Source organism: Lichenostomus cassidix, chromosome 2, assembly GCF_008360975.1.
Source record: "Lichenostomus cassidix isolate B80296 chromosome 2, HeHo_3.0, whole genome shotgun sequence".
In the NCBI taxonomy this organism is placed as follows: domain Eukaryota; kingdom Metazoa; phylum Chordata; class Aves; order Passeriformes; family Meliphagidae; genus Lichenostomus; species Lichenostomus cassidix.
The window spans coordinates 25,321,003-25,340,739 of NC_139482.1; the positions used below are offsets into that span (position 1 = coordinate 25,321,003).

General features: G+C 35.8%; 1 protein-coding gene across 1 annotated transcript in view; it reads right to left on the reverse strand.

The window, feature by feature from the left end:
• COL28A1 (collagen type XXVIII alpha 1 chain) overlaps positions 1–19,039 on the reverse strand; it is a 62,041-nt gene extending 43,002 nt beyond the window's left edge. The window contains exons 1-12 of the mRNA XM_085050790.1: positions 18,816–19,039; positions 17,888–18,051; positions 16,846–17,405; positions 16,176–16,196; positions 15,477–15,533; positions 14,182–14,235; positions 13,612–13,653; positions 12,919–12,945; positions 11,785–11,829; positions 9,200–9,244; positions 8,779–8,832; positions 204–272 (exon numbers count right to left, since the gene is read on the reverse strand). Coding sequence (XP_084906916.1) covers positions 204–272; positions 8,779–8,832; positions 9,200–9,244; positions 11,785–11,829; positions 12,919–12,945; positions 13,612–13,653; positions 14,182–14,235; positions 15,477–15,533; positions 16,176–16,196; positions 16,846–17,405; positions 17,888–18,008 — 1,095 coding nt within the window. The 5' untranslated portion in view covers positions 18,009–18,051; positions 18,816–19,039. The remainder of the gene's footprint in view (positions 1–203; positions 273–8,778; positions 8,833–9,199; positions 9,245–11,784; positions 11,830–12,918; positions 12,946–13,611; positions 13,654–14,181; positions 14,236–15,476; positions 15,534–16,175; positions 16,197–16,845; positions 17,406–17,887; positions 18,052–18,815) is intronic.
• Positions 19,040–19,737: the final 698 nt, after the last annotated feature.

Sequence of the window (19,737 nt, forward strand, 5' to 3'; positions counted from 1 at the left end):
GTCAATAAGATCATCATAAAAATTCAAGAGTTGCTGGAAAAGTGGGTCTTTTACCTGTATCCTATGTGAATACAAAAACCTATTAATCAGTTTTGCATTTACATGTAAGAGTTTGACTCTGAGAAAACAGCAGGTGAGAAATTGAATTCAAAAAAATGACTGCCCACAGTAGTCACCTTAACAAACATATTGCTGAGAGTTACCTTGGGTCCTGGCTCTCCAATGCCAGGGGATCCTGCAGGACCATAGGGACCTGGAGGGCCTTGCTCTCCCTAAAGAGAAAAAATGGAAAGAATCTATTAATGTGAATGTCGCTGTTGAGCAGCTAGCAGAGTAATGAAAGTACCAGTTCTCAGTGGCAAGAAGGAATGACCTTTATTGTTTTGATTTCATCATATACATAGAGTTTTCAAAAGTCACCCAGATTGGTCGGTCAGAAGCCTTCCCCCAGGCCTGATTGGCCAGGCCTGCACTGTCCAAGTTCTGGGACACTGTTCCAATAACATCCAAACTTTATCTTTATTTATAAAACACAAGAAAATTTCTCATGGGAAAAGCCTGTGCTAGCCACATGTGAATAGTTGTTTATGACAGAGTGTACTTCCAAAGCCTCATTTAGGGCTAGAGAAATACATTTTAAAAATAAAAAACAAATAAAGAAAACAAAACAAAAAATTCAAAACCTGTCCTGAAGAAATATGTTTAGATTAGAAGCAGGCTCAATATCCTGGCCATACAAGTTGCTGAGAGAGAGAAAAATCTTCTAAAGCCACTCTTTCACATGCATCATGAAAGATTAAAAAAACCAAACATATTCTTTGTCCTATCTTTCGTCCTGATTTCATCCAATATTTTGGTGCTTCCACAGACTTTTCTAGATAGAAAGATGGGTATTTGGAAATGAAGCAGTGCTTACGTTTCCAACATTGCACTCAAGATTCTTGCCTTGACAACAAATGGGCACACGGCACGACTGTTGTTCCTACTGCTAGCCATGACTGCAGCTCCTAATTCTCCTCTTCTGTATACTGTGTTTCTAACAAAGCCAACACAGCCACATAGTTACTAAAAATGTTTCTTATCTAAATGTGTTAATTTTGTGGAATGGTACTACTCTTTTGCGGATTGAAACTTTGTATATACTGAGAAATTTTACTTGCTGACTTCTGCAACATTTCAATGAGAATTTTGCACCTGAGAAGTCAATGGAATCAAAAAAATCTTTTTCTTACAAAATTATCCCTTTTTTAATCTGCCAAAGAATGAAGATAAGATGCAGAATTGGAAAGATACAGTAGATGTAAATAAACAGATTATCCTTGAAGTTTATTTTCTGATAACTATGCACTTAGAGCGTTACTGCTGCAGGTTTAAATCTAGCATAATGTGGAACTTGATGCCCAGACTTAAATTCATTCCACTGTGGAAAAGTATAGTAATTTGGAAAGTAGCTATGAAATTTAAAACTTATCCAAGACACAAGATTTTCTAGAACATCTACATAACCTAATAAATTAATACAGCACCAGGAGAAGTTATGTCTTAAAAGGCAGAGACAAATCATAGACTAGTATCACTCAGCAGAATAGCATATCTCCACATAGTACACTGATAGGGTATTAGCAACATTGATATTTTGTTAATGTGGATTCTGTGCATGCAACTGTTGCCAAAATACTGAATATAGCTAAAAGGTTGACTGTATTCCTAGGTAGAAATTGCTGCTTGGGTTTCCTAACAATATTTTAATGAAAACTTTGGACCCGAGTTGCAATTTGGTTCATCTGTATCCAGGTTATCATAAATAATACAATTTTTACTGATCTAAAGCCAATTGCAAATTTACCACTTTCCCTCATAGCTGGGTTTTTCCTGACGTGTTTGTTTGAAACTGATCAAACAACAACAACAATAAATACTCCTCAAATGACCCATTGTCTACACTTGCTACAGCCTGTGTCCATGAAGTTTTGCCTTTCAGTCCATAGGCTCCCTTAGCTCAGCACTAACTCTGGCTTCAGTACCTCTCCACTTGACAAGCCACATTAACAGGCTCAGCCCCATGCAGCTCCAGGGCCTGAAGACAGTCTGGTTAGGGATCGATCTAACCACTGCAAGAGGTGCCAGAGTGAGAAAGGAACAGGCATAGGCTGATGCAAGGCAAGGCAGTATGCTAAGTATTAGCTACTCCAATTCACAATCCTTGTTTCTTTCATGGAGAAGGCAGACTGGGATTTTTGTCATGCCAGGATGTATGAGTATGCCCCACAGAATGATTCAAAAGACATGTAAAGTTGAAAATACATTAAAAAAAAAAAATCTATCAGGTGAAAAAAGTAGTTCAGCTGTATGCTGCACCACTATGCCCTGGGCACAGCAAATGCCACTAAGGGCATTGGCTCCAACCTATACAACTAAACCTCTGAAATGGTGTAGGGACTTGTTGCATGCTGAAAATGATATTTGATAAATATAAAATCATCTCTCAATGGACACAATAAGCCAACTCCCTTTACTGTGCTTGGAAAGTGCCCTCCAATTTTTTCCTGTCATCCAAATGGACATTATGTTTCCTATCTATGTTGACAGTCCCTGACAGAATTTCCCAAGGACAGTAACTCTGAGGGATGTTTCCTATCACAAATAATTCACTCCTTTGCAAGTTCACCCGCATGATAGGGCTATGCCTTAAATGCAGATGGGAATCCTGCTGAAGTTAATATTTTTCCAAAATATCTATTTTTTAACTATGATAAAAATACAGTTTTTGCTGTTACTTTACACAATTTTACTTGCAGTGACTAGTGTCATGTGCCTAGCAACAGCTGGTGCTGTAGGTATGGTACTGGTAGCTGCTGGGGTAGGCAACGTAAGAAGTCCTTGTGATAAAAATCTTGTAGGGTAGTAAGAAAATGTTGTTCTGTGGAGCACTTTCTTATGGATAGAAGAGGATGCTTGAATATTAGTGGAGAATGAAACCCAACCTCCTACCAGACAACACTCAAGACTTGGAAATGTAAATGATTCAGTCTATTTTAAAGACCATGTTTCAAATTTCAAATGGCTGTTAGTAAACCTGGGTTTTATCTTCAGCAGTCTTGGTGCTACAGGTAATGTGAAATTTATGAAAGCCATAAAGTTCTGGCAATAATATCACATTATGTCTACACGTAGAGAGGAAAGTCTGCTTTTCCAAATAGCTACTTTGTAATAATTTTCTTCATTTAACACTTTGTTCACATTCTTTTTTCTCTCCTTACTGGGATTTTCCTTCAGGTAGCATCTAATATCATCTGGAGCAATGGGAAGGAAAATTACACTTGATCTGAGCATAATGTTTTACGTACTTAAATGGTACCATTTTAAGCTTGGAACATACTTAACAGCTCAACCCAAAAAACCCACCATCCACCCCCCACCAAACAGTTCATTATTTTAGGATGAGTTCCAGTTAGTGCCAATAGAAATAATTTCTTTCCTTTTCGAAAAGCCCACATATACTGCAAGGAACACAAACACTGTATTTCAGTCTAAAATGTGACAATGATTAAGTTATACTAAAAAATAATCTTTCAAATATAATGATTTTATCTTTGAAGTAAACACTGGCAACAACAATGCAATTAGATATAGATATTTTAGCAGATATTATTGATATTTTGCATTTCTAAATCAGTTGAGATATCTGGGAACTAAACTTGTTCACAGGAAAATTGGATTTTTTCAATCTCCTGGGAAAGATATAACACATAAGTGAGGAAAGAATTCATATGTCATCAGAGAAGAAGCAGATCCCTTAGCAGTTCATTCCAGGACACGTGTTCAGGAAAATATGCAATGATGGATCTTTTACTGGATGGTCCCAGGATGATTTTACGGGAATAACTGCTTTGAATATCCACAATCAAAGTTAACATTCACTTATAAGTTTGAACACATGTCTGTTCATAAAACTTTAGCCTTTAATTGAAATCTTACTATGCAAATCAAATTTTCCAGAGAGGCTTCTTACTACAGCAGTAGATTTTAAGAATGTTGTTTTCAGCCTTTCCATGAATATATTGTGATTTTTAGAAATATGTGCTGTTTAGCTGGTTTAAGAGTTTAAGTAAACCCAATGTCAGTTCTGAAATAATAACTGTAAGTACTCCCTGCTCATCACTTTTTTATGAGTTAAACACAGGTCATACCCTGATTTTATGCCCCAGTTTTATAATCTGTAACCATATAACTCTGTTTGTAAATTATTCACTGAAATTTGTGAATATTCACTATTATTGCCCTCACTAGAAATGCATTTCTAAAAATTACCTTAAATATACTCTGATGGAACCTTACTGGTGCTATAGCATAGAATACCTATGCTATAGCATAGAATAGTTGTTGGTTTGGGTTTTTTTTAATAAATATTAGTTGAGCATTTTAAAATAAATTAAAACCAGCCAAGTTATGCCAACTAGTCTGAGTAAATCAATATATATATTTATATCTAAAATAAATCTTTTATCCAACACTAAGAATACTGTGGGACCCCAGCTTAGCTTTGCAAAAATGCTATATTCATTCCTAGAACTCTGTTTTCCAGAAAAATAATGGTGATCCTGTTTCCTTCCTGGAGAGGAAACCAAAATGAATTAAGCCCTTTTGTGTTAGAATGCTGGATTTTTCCTGGTTTTTATTGCTATTGAAGAGCAAAGCTGTCTTCTAAAGATAATGTAACAAAACAGTATGTGGGAATAGACTAGCCCAACAAAAGACAAGCAGTAACCAGTTTGGATGCTGTTTAATTGTATTAACCAATTGAGTCAGACATATGTAGAACGTAAGTATGAAAATGACAGAAATCTCATTAGTGGGAAAGTCAGACAATAAAAGGGATTCTCACTGGATAATGGACATTTAGGGACATTACTGCTTATGGTAGACTATATTACATTTACAGAACAGAACCAAGAGTGGTGTGGCTTTTCTCTGCCAACTTTTTGTTTCTTGTACTTTTAGTCTTTTACTAAGTGAGGTAGTGTCTTCTGTGTTTTGGAAGTTGTTGAATCATCCAGGAAAATAGTATCATGGGCCACCCTTGAATTCTTAGCGAGAAAAGGAACACAAAATCTGAATTTCTTGCTCCTGTAATCTGCAGTTTGATAAGAGCTGAGTGTCTCTACCTTAGACCCAGTTTATAGACCCAGGCTTATAAACTGGTGTTCTGCAAATTCAATTAATTAATTCTGTGTCATAAAATAACTGCAAATTTTTACCCATTGGTTTTCTTTGTAATTTTCTTTAAGTTTTATAGCTGCATGAGGTACCCTTTGATCCAAGGTTTTATTTTAAATTACAATATAGATAATATGTGATGGCTGACAAGGCTGGAGAATGCCTTAAAGTGAAGCAAATGTCTAAGAAACAACAAAGCACAGGTGTGAATAGGTCTTTTGTTATTCCAAGTTAGGGAAACAGACAAAACTGCATAGAATTTGGCTTAATTTTTTTTCTTTGATAAATTTAACATATTTGTATTGAAACTTGTCAGTGGGCAATGGAAAGTCAGTAAAACAGAAAACAAGCAGAAGAATCCTGGTCCTTTTCTCAGGATTTGCTCAAGGAACAGGACCAAGATGTTTAGTTCAGAAGTCAGGAGATACACAGTGAAAATTGCAAGTTCACCAGCTCCTAATGTGTTTGAGTGAAGTGCCCTGTACTCTCTAATATTTTTCTCTTAAAGTCCTTCTATTTTATACTGTGTTGCAGATTTGCTGTTAACATGGAAGTTTAGTATTTGATTAAATGGAAACATATTTAGTCAGGCAAATTAATAATAATAATAATAATGCTTTTATGATTTTTTATAGAAGTGAAGCTCAAATGTCTCACTTTAAATGCCTTGGCCTCTTTATGGAGAAGGTTTATACATACAGTAAAAAGATCATTTCGATGTTTTTGAGATATTAGAACTTTGCAGAATTACAAACAGGAGAAAAATGTTTTAAAATTTGCATAATGGCAAAACTGGTTGTAGTTCATGTCACACTGAGCTGCCTTCTGGGCAGGATATAGGTTGTTCAACATATTTACAGATGGCTTGAAAAGAGGATGGAAGTAAAGTGATGAAATTTGCTTATACATTAAAGAGGTTATTAAAAATAAGGACTGATTACAAAGTGCATTAGAAGGACTAAGAGGTTAAGGACGTGATTCAGCTCCATATGATCACTCCTGAACTTTTATGTCTACATGGAAACAGGTTGGCTGGGATGCTGTCAGTGGAAAGCTGTTCAATGCAGGCAGTGGGACTTACAGAGCTTCAACTCACTACTGGCAGCACAGTAGAGCAGTTATCGTTAGAGGGAAAGAAAGTATTGTGCAGTCAGTGAAACTTCACACTGAGAGATTAGCCAGCAGCTTGAGAACAAGAAAATGTATATGAATAATAGAAGTAAAGTATGAAAAGTTCCTTTAAGTAATTTCTTGGGCAATGTTTCTGGACTCCATGCTACCTTGCTTCAGAGAGGCCAAATTGAATTAGTTGAAGGTGCAATGCCACCAAACCTCTCCTGCTGGTGGCTGCCAGAGCCAGCAGCACCCAGACAGCACACAGATGACACTGTCCCCACCTGTGTCTGCCACCTGGCACTGCAAAGTGAGGGGATGGATCCATACCTGTACCTGCCTTACAGAGGTGTGGGAGGCACTGAGCCAGCCAGATACATCAGTGGACTTTACACTTCACAACTGAGACCCAAACCATCTGTAGGCTGACGTTGATGTGGGGTTTGTATTTTGAGGAACTGAATCTACTCTTTCAAACCTCAACATGGCCCAGTAAAAAAGAATAAAAGTTCAGCAGCAGTGCTCTGTGTTATGTCACATCTGTACCAATGCCACCAAGATTAAATCACCAGTTCAACTCAAAAAGCAGAAAGTATTAGCATGAAAAGGCCAAGGAATTGCACCAAGAAAAGACTTATTTATTTTACCCAAGGCAATTATAAATAACCACCACTTTTCAGAGATATTGTATTATGTGTCATGAAAACTAATTTTAAAGGAGCAATTGAATAATCCTTCAGTAAGGACAAAAGATATCGGAAAGACTGCTATGTCTCCAAACTGAAAAAGGCCTTGACCTTTACAAGCTGAATGTCTGTTTATTAATCTGAAAACAACCCCTGATTATCTGTACTGATCATGAAAAAATTTTTCACTCATTTCAAATAAGCTCCAAAGTGCCAAAGGTTAGCTTTGGCATTAGGTATGAACAAGAAACAACCCTTAAACATACATGTTTCCTCTATACTCTTTAAGTATAACTATCTAAGTGTATTAGCTAAACTTGTCTGGCAGTGTTTTTATTATTATAGATGTCTGAGCATGGAAAAATCTCGACTACAGACTTTAAACAGCAGGTTGGGGGGATGATAAAAGAGGGAAGCTTCTTATTCTTACTGAAAATCTGCAGCCAAAGCCTAACAAGAGACCATAAATATTGTATCCAAGGAGATGGACAGAGAAAGATGTATGTATTTTACAAACATGGAAGTATGTGAATAGACTGACAGGAAGGCATACAACATTCAACAAATACAGTTTTGTATATAATAAAAGCATCTGGTCCTACTATCTTGGACTCATCAGTGTGAAATGACAGATAAAAAAATTACTGTTATTTGCTGTGCTGAAGTTAAAGAGAGACATGATTTTTCCACCACATGTATGAATAGCTTCTTTCAAACCCATCCTCCTCTTTCCTTTTCCACTTCTGAAATACTCTACAGCAGTTTTCCCAATCAAGCATTTTGTTGAGAAGATGAAGAAATGAGAAGTATGAAAAAGCATTTGTCAGAAGGAAAATCATGATGGATGCCAATATTCCAAACTTTTTACAATAAATATTTCTCATATCTAAATTTATTTCTGTGAATTTTCTAATTAAGTTGTTGCCTAAGAAACAAAACGTGAATGTTTATATATCACATCTCTCACAAAGCAGCTTTGTATGAATTCATTTGTCTTGCATAACTTAGACTGTTAACCAGGCTGTCAATGATCCTGTTGTAGAAAGTCTTTGTATCAAACTGATAAATGAAAGATATTTCTGACCGAACAACGATGTTAATAACTCTTCCATGGACAAGGCAACTGTATCCACATAAAGCAATTTCACAAATGTTTGCAAACCAGAAGACTTCCTAAATTAATCACATGCTTTATCCAACTGATTTGGCTTGACAAGGTGTAGTCATCAACTCTAAATTATCTATTTTAAATATCACTAAGGCATCAATTGTCATAAAATCTCATACCTCGACCAATTTCAGAGTTGTCCTGAGTTTTTACAGTACACAACCAATTAAAAATTACTATAAATACTCAGTCTGAAGGTTTCAACCATCATCCAGAAATACTTAAAACCTTTAAACACAAGGCATTACAGGCAAAAATATTCTAGAAAAAAAACTTCCCAAGCAATGGCAAAAGTCAAGACACATGTTGAGGTGATTGAAATTCCAATGTAAGTGCTGTGGCTCTAGGGAGGTTCTTGGTTCTATCCTATTGTGAGACCCAGATGGAGGACTAGCTGCACGTGCCAACAACACCAAGCCTTCATCACATGATGGTGCACCATGCAGGTGGGGAATTATTGTTGTGCAAATCACACCACTAATAAAAAAACTACTGACAGAAAAGGACAGTACAGTATAAAGATTCTATAGAGGTTCTGCATCATCTCTCCCTATATAAATAACATATTCAGCTACACACACAATTACATCTTACCTTGTTTCCTTGAATGCCTTTCAGGCCTTGCTGACCTGGATCTCCCCTGATACCCTACAAAAAAGTCAAAGCAAAGAATGAGCTGCCTTTGACAACACATATAAAGTTTGGGTTTTTATTTCCCCTGAATGGGGTACAATATAATATAGCACAATTCTGATTTCTAAAGGACAAGAGTTTTCTGCACCATACTCTGTGAAGCGCCCAACACATTGAATATTGTTAATATTCAAAAACCAGTGCTGGCAGAAAGGGTATCTTATTACTCCATGTGAATTGCAAGAAAAGATAATTATCTGCCAGACTCTGCTGTCATCGTGCCTCCATGGCTGTTCTTCACAGAATTAACAGGTTGTATGTAGCAGAAACTTACAGAATACAATGTCTTTTCTTTTTATTTGGTAGTTTTTAGCTCTCTTACCTGAGGTCCTCGAGGTCCCATAGGACCCACAGAGCCTTGCAAACCCTGAGGAAAAATTAGATTCAATTATCAGATTAAAAGGAAATTGCAATCTGCTTTCAAGTGTCAAGAACTTGACATGTATATGTAGCAGCTCAAATCTCTGTTCAAGCATTTTCTAGGGACTTCATTCTCTCACCAGGGCTTTGCTGCTTTCACAGTGTATTCAGTAATTGCCTGTTACATTCCACCCTCAATATTTGGTTACAACACTTTTCATATACAACAAGCATAGTAAATGGCTACTTAACATCTTAGCTATTTGATTAAAAAGGTTTTATTTGCTACAGGTTTTTAAATTTAATTTCTAGAAGCATATTAGATACAGAGTTCTTAACAAAAATGCTTTAGTGTTTATACCAGAATAACTTCAGTTAACTTTGTCTCACTAACCCAAACTGCTGATCAGTAGCCTGGAGGAATCACACTAATAGTTCATAAAATCCATTAAAAATGCATCCAAAAAATTTAAAATGCCATGCTTATTTATTCCATTAGCTGTGATTTCTCCATTTAATGAGTTCCTACCAGTCACCACCACTGTAGATTATTCAATAATCATTTTTCCTCACTGTTTTTTTTCAGTCACCATAATGCATATTCTACAGAATTTCACTTCTACTTGAAGTCAATACTCAGTTATAATTTATTTCTAAAGCAAAAATAGTTCTGAGCAAATTTTCTGGTAATTTCTTTCTTTTACTTCTCTTTTAATTGGCAACATTTTTACAGGGAGAGGCACTGGCAGACTGTTGCATTTTTCAAGATATGGGTCACACTCTAATATCCTTGTCAAATTTAGCAGTGATACCTATGCAGACACTCCATCGACTGCCCTCCTAGACACTGAGAGTCAGAAATTTTAAATGATTCTCTACTCCCTGGCATTTGCTCCCCGGCCAAACATCAGCCACCGGAGAGAGTGATAACCCCCTGCAGTTCCAGCCCATTTCCAGCCCAACTACACAAGTAATGTGGCACAAACAGGGATACACTGATGCAATTATGGCTACTTTTGGTAGCACATAAATGTATGACTTGAGCTCTGATTTCAAAGCCAAACAGAAACTGTCTGAATTTCAAGCCTGAAGAGCATTTGAAAAAGCTGCAATATACAGCACCGAAACGACTGGATTCAGTCTGATTAATGAGATGAGTAAGTGGTAGTGGAAAAATGCAACTTTTTAAAATCAGACTCCCAACCATGCTTCAATATCCATCACTCCTGTTAAAGATCGACCTCAGAATATTGAATTTGCTTCTCATACATTTGGCTTCATATGTTCTGTGTCTGATTTTGTCTATCATAGAATGCTTTCATTAAAAATAAAGCCATAACTTTGTTCTGTCTTCAGGATTTGTGAATGGGAAGGTGGGAATTCTGAAACTGACTGATACCCTGCAGAGGACAAAGTGGTTTTTATACTGTCCTCAACAGTAATGAAGCAAGCAGATTTCTGGCAGCCCTAGCTGATGTGTTCTATATCCAGATTCTTGGCTGCTTTGATTATGTTCTTCGCCAGCTTCTGAACAGCTTCCTTTTAGCTTAGTAGGCATTTCACAGAATGTCATACTATTTCTCACATATTGCCTGGATAAAGAAGGTATGGTCTTTCTTTACTCCTTTGAGAGATGCAGCTCTCTCCTTTTTCATTGATATTTCAGACTTTCTGATTCACTTGCTGCCATTTTGATCTGCAGTATCTCACAAGATATTCTCAGCCTTTAGATTTTCATTATAGTATAATGCCTCTTTTTCTTTGCAGTAAATACTTCTGATTTTCCTACCTGAAATTAATCATCAAATAGCAGCTTCCAGGAAAACAAAAACTTTTCAAGGTGGTCTTTGATAAAGGTAAGCACAATATGGATGGTAAAACTGGAGAAATGTGCTTTAATAGAATGGTAAGTGCAATCTAGTTGGTAGTATTTAACAAGTCTAACTATAAATCAGTGGTTTGCATTACTCATATGAACCTGCTTGTATGACCTCAAGATACATGATTATCTCACTCAGGAGGACATTGTCCTTCCATCTTTCAGAGTGTAAAAAAACAGGTAAAAATCTGTATTCACTTGCAACACTAGTACACTCCGGGTAAAAGAAAGGAGGACTGGATAGAAGTGTGAATGTGTATCAGCACAGATGGGCTCGTAGACCTAGAAGTTGCTCATGTCAGGTAAGAACCTGCTTTTATTGCAATATAACTTTATACACTAAAATTGAAATTAAACTTTTGAGGAAATAAATCGGGTGCTCTCTGTAAGATGCTCAGTCCTGTGTAAGCAAAGCTTGGCATTGGTCAGGACAGCTTTTGTTTTAGGTAAGGATCTGCATTTCTTATGAAAAATGGAAAACGAAGAATGTGAATGGTGGGTTCAATTTCTACAAATCATACTTCTACTATGAATGTATCTCAACCACCAGAGAATTATAAGGTATTCCAAATTTACAATAACCTTTTCAAGCTCTGTTTATGAATATGTTACATGATTTTCTAGTATCTACATCAACATGAAACAGTTCAAATAAAAGTTATACTTACTATTTCTCCTTTCGTTCCTGGAGGTCCACATTCTCCTCTTTCACCCTTTAGAGGAAATCAAAGGGTTCACAGCTAAAGTTGATCTAATTACATTACATGCATTAAAGACTCTGCAAGCAGTAGCACAAAAGGTTTAGTAGACTCTTAGAACCTGGAAGTGGCATCATTATATATGGTCTGTATACACAGACCATGTATGTATGGTCTGTATATGGTCTGCCTACAAAACAACTTGCACCAGAGGATAATGCATTTAATATCTAGTAAATTTTTGCTGCATTTTTCCATCTTGTTGTACTGTCTCCAGAGATTCTTTCTGTGCTCTGATTTCATTACTATAATGTCTGAGATTTTCCTGGATAACAATTGTGAGATTGTACATATGAAATGAAGACAGAGAAAGAAGTGTTTCATTGATGATTTAACACCTCAATAGACACATGAAAAGTAGACCTATGAGTCTCCTGGTCCCATTTTCATGAAATGTTACCACAAAATTGACTGGAGCATTGTACTAACGAATACAAAGATTCATAAAGGCACTGTTTTTATTAACAACGTAGAGAGATAAGTGTCCAAACCAAGAAAAGTCAAAATGGAATTATCTCTGTTACACTTCTGACTATGATGGTCCTCTTTGCAATTTCATCTCTAGAATCTTGCAAGTCCTTGAAATGTATAATTTTTTTATCTTCTTGGAGAGACTGTGTTGAAAATTTTCATGATCAAGCATTAGCCCTTGCAAGTTATAAATAGCTTAAAAGTAAACTTCCTTGTGGTAAGTTTTTCAAAAGCTAATGATTTCCACTTGTGTTTGTAGTAAATATTTCACTTTCTTTCTACTTAACCTCTTATTTAACCCCCAACTTTCTTTTCCTTCCAGAAACTGTATTTCTGGTTGTTGACACTTTTTATATTTAGATTACATTCTCTGATGTTCGGTTGGTGCTTCTTTTTATTTCCAGAGATCCAGACTATAAGCATTTTCATAAATTTTGAATTTACTTCTAGGGATTGCATTAGGAGCTTTCACGACAAAAAGACAAGACAAGCCCTTTTTTCCATTCTTTCACATACACTGTCAGTAAGTGACAATTTATTTTCAGACTACTTCCATTCTACAAAAAAACTCACCTTGTCTCCCTTGTAGCCAGGAGCTCCCTATTCAAAAATTGGAAAAAAGGAAAAAATCATTAAAGAGAAAGCAAAAGCCTAATGCACTGTTCAATTAAGTAGAAAAAGCCCCAACCCCCACAGTGAAGAATTATGTTCTAGAAGTTTAACTATTCACAACAATAAAATATGTCTCTGAAATTATTTAACATACAATTCTCTGCAAATCTAGATGTATGTTTTTTACTCAAAAATTGGCTGTAAATTCGCCACTCAGTACTCCTAGTAGATACACACTGCCATTTAAATGGGACTTTTAAACTGTTACTCTTATACAGGGAGTAGTATTAATCTTTCTTCAGTGAATCAACAAGAATTTAGGCTGAGAAACACCATCAGTTGTTAGAAGCCACCAAAGGACTATCTAGATGTTTTTAGTAATGACATTTCCAGTTCTGTCTTTGGGATAAATCTAATACAAGTCAATACAAAATCACACAGCTTCAAAAGTTCCTTTTACCAATAACATCTCATCTCTATATCTATGCATAAGGTTAGACTGTTTCTCTCAGTATAGATGCTTCTCTAAACCAGGCCTTAGTTTAGGTGATTAAATAATTGAATAAAGTAGACACATAAAAAATGAAAACCACATTTTTAGTTCAGAAAATCCAAAAAGACAAACTATGAGTTAGCAGTGTAGTAGTCACATACCTCTTCACCTTTTTCTCCATGATCTCCTTTTAGAGCATCACCCTATTGGAAGCAAAGGAATACAACTGAAATATGTATTGCCCTTTCGTTTATCTCTGTTGCACTAAAACCAAGAACACTGTTTAAAGCACAGAACTGGCTTTTCCTACTTACTAAAGTTCACACTTCCTCCTTCCACAATCAAGGATACACATTTCCTGAACATTAACATAGAAAACTCAACTACTGTTATTAGATGACTGAAATCTTAGTCATTAGAGCAAGGCACTCTGCTCAAGGGATCTGTGCACTGTTAGAAAGCTTTGTAGAACCTAAAGTGCCTTCAGCTATATTCAGAAACCTCTGCTGTCAGGGAAAAACTGGAATGATAGGCAATGTTAATGTGGTAGCCATTTCGTTTTAAATTTTTCTCTCACACTTCTAGAGGAGCTAACTATAAACTAGCAAACCTCAATAATTAGAACTTATTTTAGCATACTTTGCCTTTGATATAGCATAGATGCTATATTCACATCTATGGTTTGAATAGTTGGATAGAAACTTACTTTATTTCTTTTAAATTCACATTACCTTGTTTCCTTTTGGTCCTGGGTCACCTTTCTCCCCTTTGCTACCAGCACCGCCCTGAAACAAAGCAGGAAAATGTTATTACCATTGTGACGATAAAATTCTCCAGCTTGTCTATGACTATATCTTAGTCCAAAATCTTTCTGAAATAAGCTTTGGTAGAAACACCCAGTGATTCAAGTATGGTACATACGACACAACATTCATTCAGCTAAACCCACTCTGGTATTATAAAGTATTTACAAATTTTTTTTAAGCAATATTCAATGATAAATTTTCCACAGAGCATCTGAAAAAACTTATCAGGAAGGCATTACAGAAATCAAACACAGTTCTTCCTTCCCATTTCTCAATTAACCACCACTATCTGATCTTCTCTGCTTAGGAAAAAACTGTACAGAACAGTTTAGGGTCAATATTCAGCAGCCCTAAGGAAAAAAATACTGCAGCATTATTATACTTTGGAGGATCATGATGGTGGGGACTTGAAAGCTTGGTGTATACACATCTACATAATAGGTTACATCTAACAATTTTGGATAAGATAACTTAAAAATACTTGGATCTAAAATTTTAAATTTCAAACAGAGGCTCAGATGCACATTATCCAGATGCACATTATCCAGAAGGATTGAGTGATAAGCCCTGGTGTCATAATCTGCTAATGGTATGGTTGACCAGTTAGAGTTTAGGGAGAAAGACAAAAACCTCTGAATGTACCTTGGCTGTCTCTGGGAGAACTATTAAAGACAGAAAAAGGTTCAGAGAGGTCACCCACTGTCTGAACTCACACTTTTCCTTACCAGAGCCAAGAAACATGTGCTGAAGTGTCACAAGAGAAAAGAGAGTGTTGGAGGCAGAGTTTTAGACCTTTCCTCATATAGCACATTACCCTCATACTTTTGAACCTTTACTCCTTACAAAAATAGAAGCTGCTGGTGGATGAAAAGCTCTGTCTAATGGACCTTTCTTTCCCCATTGCAGGATTCAAGAATAACTTTTTTATTTGGGGTCCAAAATCATGTACCTATTTATCCACAGTGTTTTATTACCCAATCGTAGAAATATATTTTCAATATAGTATCTGACTATGGACAGATTTTTTTTCCTGAGCTTTTTGACAGTGGTCTTTCACTACCAAAATGACATGCTATGATAAATCAATCTTTTTGCAGAACTTGCAGAGCTAATGTCTTGTTTTTTACATAGTTTACACAGTAACCAATTAAAATACTGTGCAATATTGATCTTGATTAAAATTCAAATTCTTGAGCCTTTTCACATGAATTCATACTTACAGAAACACCTTTGTCTCCTTTTACTCCCTTTTCACACTCACAGATCTTCCGCACACACTACAAGGTTGATAGAAAGATAAAGGAGAATATTTTTCAAATGTATTATTTCAAAATTTTAAAGCAAAAATTCTGGTTTTGTCTTGTCACAGACTAAAGAACATAAAAGTGTAATAATAGAAAATAAATTATTTCTAATATACCTATTTCTCATATAATCTACATTAAACTTCCATATAGAGCAACCGAAATCAGTTACTTGATTTATTTATAAAAATAAATCTCTTACTGTAGTGACTGTAGTTACTGTAATAATTACAAATATTTAAGATAGCACATACATAGTACACAGTACTGTGAAAACTTACATAAATTTTGAACCATTTTAACATTGTTATTGTTTTCTAACAAGACCACAAATGAAGTTGCATATCTTGCATTAGACTTATTCAACTCTTGTAGGAAGAGTTCTTTATGTTGTACCGTTGATACTACTCCCTAATGAGCTAACATCACAGATTTCTCAGGAGAAAGGACAGAAGAAAAGGATGAAAGTTTAAAATAAAAGCAGCCATGGTTGGAAAATTTACCTAGAGATGGAAGGTTGATTAATGCTCAAGTATTGTTGCACTATAGAAGAAGCAGGCATCAGGAAGTCTAGTGTCAATAAGAGTAATCAAACATAAAACTCAAAAACCCTACCTGCTTCTGTAGCAAGGCTTCCTGAAAATAAAATAAAAATATTACTTTCATATTGATATGATTTAATTTAACAGAGTACTAATTTTTCCTCTCTAGTTTATATAATTTCCAAGGTCAATGGTAGAGATGGTGAGTAGCTTCATCCTTCATTCCTTCCTCACAGGGGTAAGAACCAGTCTGTGGAACAACCCATATGGAAAAGAGTTCATGGTAGGAAGAGAGGGTTTTGTCATGTGGTCCACAATGATCAGAAAATACATGAGAAGTAATGGGATAGCTAAACACACTGCATTAAGACACAGGGCTAACAAAAGGGACTATGAAAAGACTTCCTAATCAAAGGCCTTCCTTTGGAAGGTCCTAAAACCAGAATATGTAGGGGAAGGATTCAGCGATTAGGCATGAGATGAAGCTACCTTCCAAAGTATTTCCACATGCTCAGAGACACATTGTGTGCTGGGAAATGTGATCAGGACAGCTGAGCTATTGTCCAAGCACACAACTCCTTGGAGAGTGACTGGGAGAAGGAAGCTCCCTATGCCCTGACTCCTGGTCTAGCAGAGAAGCCACCACAAAACCCTCTGCACCGTCTTCAGGGCTTACCTAATCAAAGCTAAATGAAATCTGCCATGGATAGATGCATAACAAGATTAACATCAGCATTACTTACCAGGTCCAATGCTACATCAGCTACCAGGTTCTGATCATCCAGGCATAAGACATGTTTAGAGGATGAATCACCAGATATCATGCGCAATTTTTCTTCTTGGACTGTTTTCTTAGAAAGGCCAATGGTAATAAAATGTATTCCAAGACTTCTAGCTGTTATGGCTATACCCTGGACATTAGGGCTGTTTGGATGATCCACACCATCGGTCATCAAAAAAGCCACTTTCACACTTCTCTTACGACTTTCAGTTTTAAACAGCTGAGTGGCATTTGAAATTGCATAATAGGAGTAAGTGCCGTGGCCAATAAAGCCCAGGGAATTGATTTTCTCCTTAAAATTCTGGTTATTTCTCCAGGCTGTAAAGGGATGATCAATGCTGACTGTGCTGCTGAACTGCATACTTGCTAGTTTGATATTATACATGTGAGACTTAACTGGCTTCATCTGGAAAATGCTGTCAGTTATGTTTTGAACAAAATGCTTCTGTAAATCAAACAACTGATTTTTGGCACTTTCTGAACTGTCCAAGATAAAGACTATATCAATGAGACACATATCACCTGCAATGGAACAAGAAAGTTAAATCTGTGAATGATGGGAGCATCTGCACAACAGATTTCAAATAATTCTCTGCAATGGTCCTTTTCTCAAAGATTCCTCTGTCTTCCCAGTAAAAATTCTAAGGATAAATTTCACTGTAAAATGAAAGAAATTCTAGTGAAGACTGTGAAGTTAGGGTCTTGATGGGATTGTTTTAGTATTTTGGTTGATTTTGTTTATAAAATTTTCCACATGCAATTTCAAACAAAAAAATAGGTTTCTTATAATTTCTCTTAAGATATATGCCTGTTCATGAAAATCATTGGTCAAACTATGGAATCCAAGTCCAAGTAGATGTCACAAAGTATTTTCCAGCTCTAATAATCAAAATAAATCACATTTTACAAATTCACATGATAATTACCAATTACTAAATAATTACGCTAAAATGCCTGGATACATGCAACACCATCAATCAGAAATTTTAAGAAAATGGTTTTACCTTCATCTTTTGGCATGGGAGAGTAAATATTCTTTCCTTTCTTTCTGTTTTGCCCATATACTAACTGGTTTGTTATCATAGCCAGAAGTATAAAGCAAAAGAAAAAACATTTTTTCCTCATAGTGACTTTTATCCCAAATAGACAATTTTCCTTCCTGTTAAAAGTAAAAAGTCACCTGTGAATATTTCATTAATAGATGCAAATAAATATATACAGGTACTTTAAATACATATTTGTAGGAAACATAGTTCTAGAGAAAATATACAAAAAACAATTATAAAAAGTCACTGTGTAGGTAATTTAAGCACAGTAACCAGCACTATCTCAACTGTAGCTCACATGTATAGTAGAACCTGTTTAATTACAGAAGAAATATGGGTATAACATGGGACTGCCTTTACTTTACTAGCAAAAAAGCATTTGGATATCTAACAAAGAAGGGTAGAATGAATTATGACTCTAATTATTAGCAATGAACAAAAGTTCTGGGTGTTTTGAGATGCAGATAAATTACCTAGGCCTGGAGCATCAACACGAACAACTTATTCTTCTAAGAAACAGTGGCTTGGTAATGAAAGTCAATACATAAATATATTATTAATGTTACATAATATGTGCAATACTTTTAATAAATACAATATTCTATGATAATGAAAATACACTGATAAAATAAAAATTATAATATTTAAATCAGTGTTTCAACATATTTCTGAAACTACTTAACTCTGGTAAAACTGATTTACAAAAAAAAAAAGCCTGTAATTTACAAAAAGTAATTTTAAATATCATTAATAATGAAGACAATATGTTAAATGTAAAAATCCTTTTGAATTTGTCTTCTCAAGTCCATCAAGCAGTTACATATACAGAAACCATAAGTGCAGTCCTCTAAAACTAGAGAGGAAATAACGTCTCTTACCTTTGAAGGCATTCAGAAAGGAAATTGTGGATTGAAAAAGTTTTCAGTGTAGAAAATATGTCCTGTAGGTCATACTGGAAAATATGTTTTGTTTACCAGAATAAAGCAATCTGCAAATATATAGCCTATCCACTTGTAAATGGGTCTACCTTGCAACTAGATTTTTTATCTTTTATTGCTGCTGTTTAGTTGGCCAAAGTTTAAATGAAGATAGTTGGGCACTTGGCCAGGGCTGAGCAAGAGACCAAGCTATTTATTAAAGGCACAGTGTCAGTCTGGGAGCACAAGTGCATTCCCACTTTAAGTAACTGTACTTTTACATAAAAAACCCCTCACTTTTAGACAATCTGTATCTTTACCCTTCATTTTGCCAGTCACATGTCTTCAGCTGGTCTGTGTTAATGTTGCAGCACAGGCTAGATCAGAGATGTGAGAGAAGTACAGCATCACTTGCAGGCTAGAACTGAAGTCTGACCTAATGGTTTGTGAATCTGCCAGGACTGCAGGACTCAAAGGTGGTAACTGCATTAGCAATTACAATAATAAAAGACAACTTAAAAATAAAATTCTTCTTGAGCTGGTTTCCTCAGAAATTTTTTCTGCTTTTTAAATCCTCTGAGGGATCAGACACAGACAGGATATTTCAAAGAGGGCAGTCATTTAGGTAGCTTTCAGAATGTAGCATGGAAATTATATTTGCTGTATCTACTGGCAGGATTCCAAGTAAAATTGTGTTATCACAGTGTTAACTAAAAAAATCGGGTGACAGAAAGTATGCCAATGATAAGTCCCAAGGAATCATAACATGCCTTGAGGGAGTTAAGTGCAAATGCCCAGCAGAAGGTTAGCAGACATCCTCTAGACAGGCACTGCCTACCAGGCAAGACATCCCTCAGCACCTTGGTCACAGGGCAGAATCATAGAATATCC